This window comes from Frankliniella occidentalis, unplaced genomic scaffold, assembly GCF_000697945.3.
Source record: "Frankliniella occidentalis isolate FOCC.00 unplaced genomic scaffold, Focc_3.1 Scaffold3, whole genome shotgun sequence".
NCBI lineage: Eukaryota > Metazoa > Arthropoda > Insecta > Thysanoptera > Thripidae > Frankliniella > Frankliniella occidentalis.
Genome location: NW_026267133.1, coordinates 3160062 through 3162215, shown reverse-complemented (window position 1 = coordinate 3162215; position 2154 = coordinate 3160062). Strand labels below are relative to the sequence as shown.

Below are 2154 nucleotides of genomic sequence, written 5' to 3'. Positions count from 1 at the left end.
TTCTGATTTGTTTTGGTCTGTCTCCCAGGACCCCGAGACGCTGGCGACACCCCTCAAGCCCATGATCGGGCTCACCGAGTCGGTAAGCAAGCGGGCTAAAACTGTCAAGTCTTTTGCTCAAGGGCTTGCTCGTGGTTTGGTTCAAGAGTGCTGTTCCCCCCGTGCCCCATCATCAGATGGCCCCAAGCACGCCCTTCCCCCGCACTTCCCAGCCCTCTCTCCTCCACCCCGCACCAGGACGACCCGCAGGTCCCCAGGATGCTTTAAGGTGTTTCGAGCAGTGCCACAGCCTCTCGCACCTTCTAGGGTACAGGTGACTTGTCTTGAGCTGCCAATAACCAACAACTATTGACTTTTTTTGACAGCTGATTTTTCCGCTAAGCTCCCGCCAAAGTATTTTCCGCCAATTTTTTTGCTGCTATACCTGCTGATCCCCGAAAGACACTCACTGCTTTGTGTTGTATTGGGATTTTCGCAGGGACTCCAAATTAGGTACAACCGGGACTTTGAAGCGATCTCCAAGTCGCTAGCGCTTGCACACGGCTGGCTATTCGACGGGAAGGTATGAGAATGAGACCTCCGCAGGACCAGGGGGCGCCACAGGGGCTCGGCCGTGGGCTCGACTCGTGAGCCTCCAAGGCTCCACGTTCCTTTTTGAATTTTTTCATACGCGGCGTCCGGACGTTCGACCTGCACGGGGAAATGATGAGCCGTAAAGCTGAACCAATAGCTAACTGAGGGTTAACTAATTATTTAGAGCCATGTAAATAAAAATTTAGCAATGTTTAGGCTATGTAGCTATTTTTTAGCTACACAGCTAAATTTTTTGCTTCACACCTAATGTTTTTATCTACAAAAAGAAAGCCAAAATTTTCAGCTACTTAGCTAAATGATCAGTTTTCCCCTCATTGGCTCTTGTTTAGCTACGTCGCTAATCTTTCTCCCGTGCGAGCCGTGCGCCTAGGCTGGCTGACGCCGAGCTGTCGCCGAGCTGTCGCCGAGCTAACGCCGAGCTGACGCGTCCGCGACCTCTGGTGCCCCCGTGGTCCTCGAGCTCCGGCCGTCAAAGCGTGCCGAGGGCTGTGCCAAGGGCGTGCCCTGCACGCGCAGCAGGCGGCTGTGGCCAGTGGTTACTAGAGGGCCTCTTTAGATGACAACTAGTCGCCCATATTAGTTTTATAGCATTATCATTGTCCAGTTAAGCACGGCCTGTCCAGTTTTTTTGCTCCGTGTGGACAAAACAAAAGGAGGAGAGAGGGTTCATCACAAAGGTTTCATGTATCAAATAAATAAAGAGAGATAGAGAGAGTAATTTTGCTGGTTTAGTTTGGTTCTTCTAAAACTGCACTCGAGATTAGACGGGATTATTTAAGTAGTGCTGTCCTTCAGGGTCACCTATCTAGATGCCCTAGGGCACCCCAATCCCTTCCTTTCCCTAAAATAATCAGATTGTTTCGATATAAAAAATCCTATAGCATCAGGAAGAAAACTAAAGGAGCGCGAAGGCTTCAATAAAGGGATATCACACCACACCCGGCTCACAGTGTAAATACAACAGTTGACACTTCATAACGTTAACTTCCCTAGCGATTTTGGTGTGATATCGAATCGATTATGGTTGGAAGCCCTGGAAAAGTTTTCGTAAAATTTTCGGGGAAAACAAAATTTTTCCCAGAACTCGGAAATTTTTCAATTTTTCCCGGAAATTTTCTGAAATTTTCTGCAATTTTCCAGAAAATTTCCAGGGCTTCTAGCCCTAGGATCTATGTCGAAACGATTCAACAATTTTCCGATATCGATATGGGTCAAATGTTGTTTCGATATATCGATATATCAGCACGTCCCTGAAGCCCCAGTAGTGTTCGCAGGACGCGGACGTGCTCACCTCTCCGCCCGCCCTGAGCGTGGCGCCGTCGGCCTCCACCGAGCTGTCCAACCTGTCCTCGCCCGTGGACCAGGAAGCCGTCGAGAGGATGGAGCGCTCGCCCACGGCCGACTACCTGGTGCCCACCATGCCCCTGGGCATCGCCCTCACGCCCAGCCACGTCGCGCTGCCGTCCGCACCGCCCGTGCCCCACCGGCCGCCCCTGGGGCCCGCCCCCGGGGGCGGTGAGGGCTGGCTGCCCGGCACCACCCCCACCCGTGAGTAGCCCC

General features: G+C 52.0%; 1 protein-coding gene across 4 annotated transcripts in view; it reads left to right on the top strand.

The window, feature by feature from the left end:
- LOC113204654 (ALK tyrosine kinase receptor) overlaps positions 1-2154 on the top strand; it is an 11656-nt gene that overhangs the window by 7019 nt on the left and 2483 nt on the right. Inside the window, exons 9-11 of one of the 4 annotated variants that reach the window (XM_052265780.1) lie at positions 29-82; positions 479-562; positions 1869-2142. In XM_052265780.1, the coding sequence (XP_052121740.1) occupies positions 29-82; positions 479-562; positions 1869-2142 (412 nt within the window). Of the gene's footprint in view, positions 1-28; positions 83-478; positions 563-1859; positions 2143-2154 lie in introns of all 4 variants that reach the window. The other 3 variants (XM_052265787.1, XM_052265786.1, XM_052265782.1) reach the window with 3 other exon arrangements.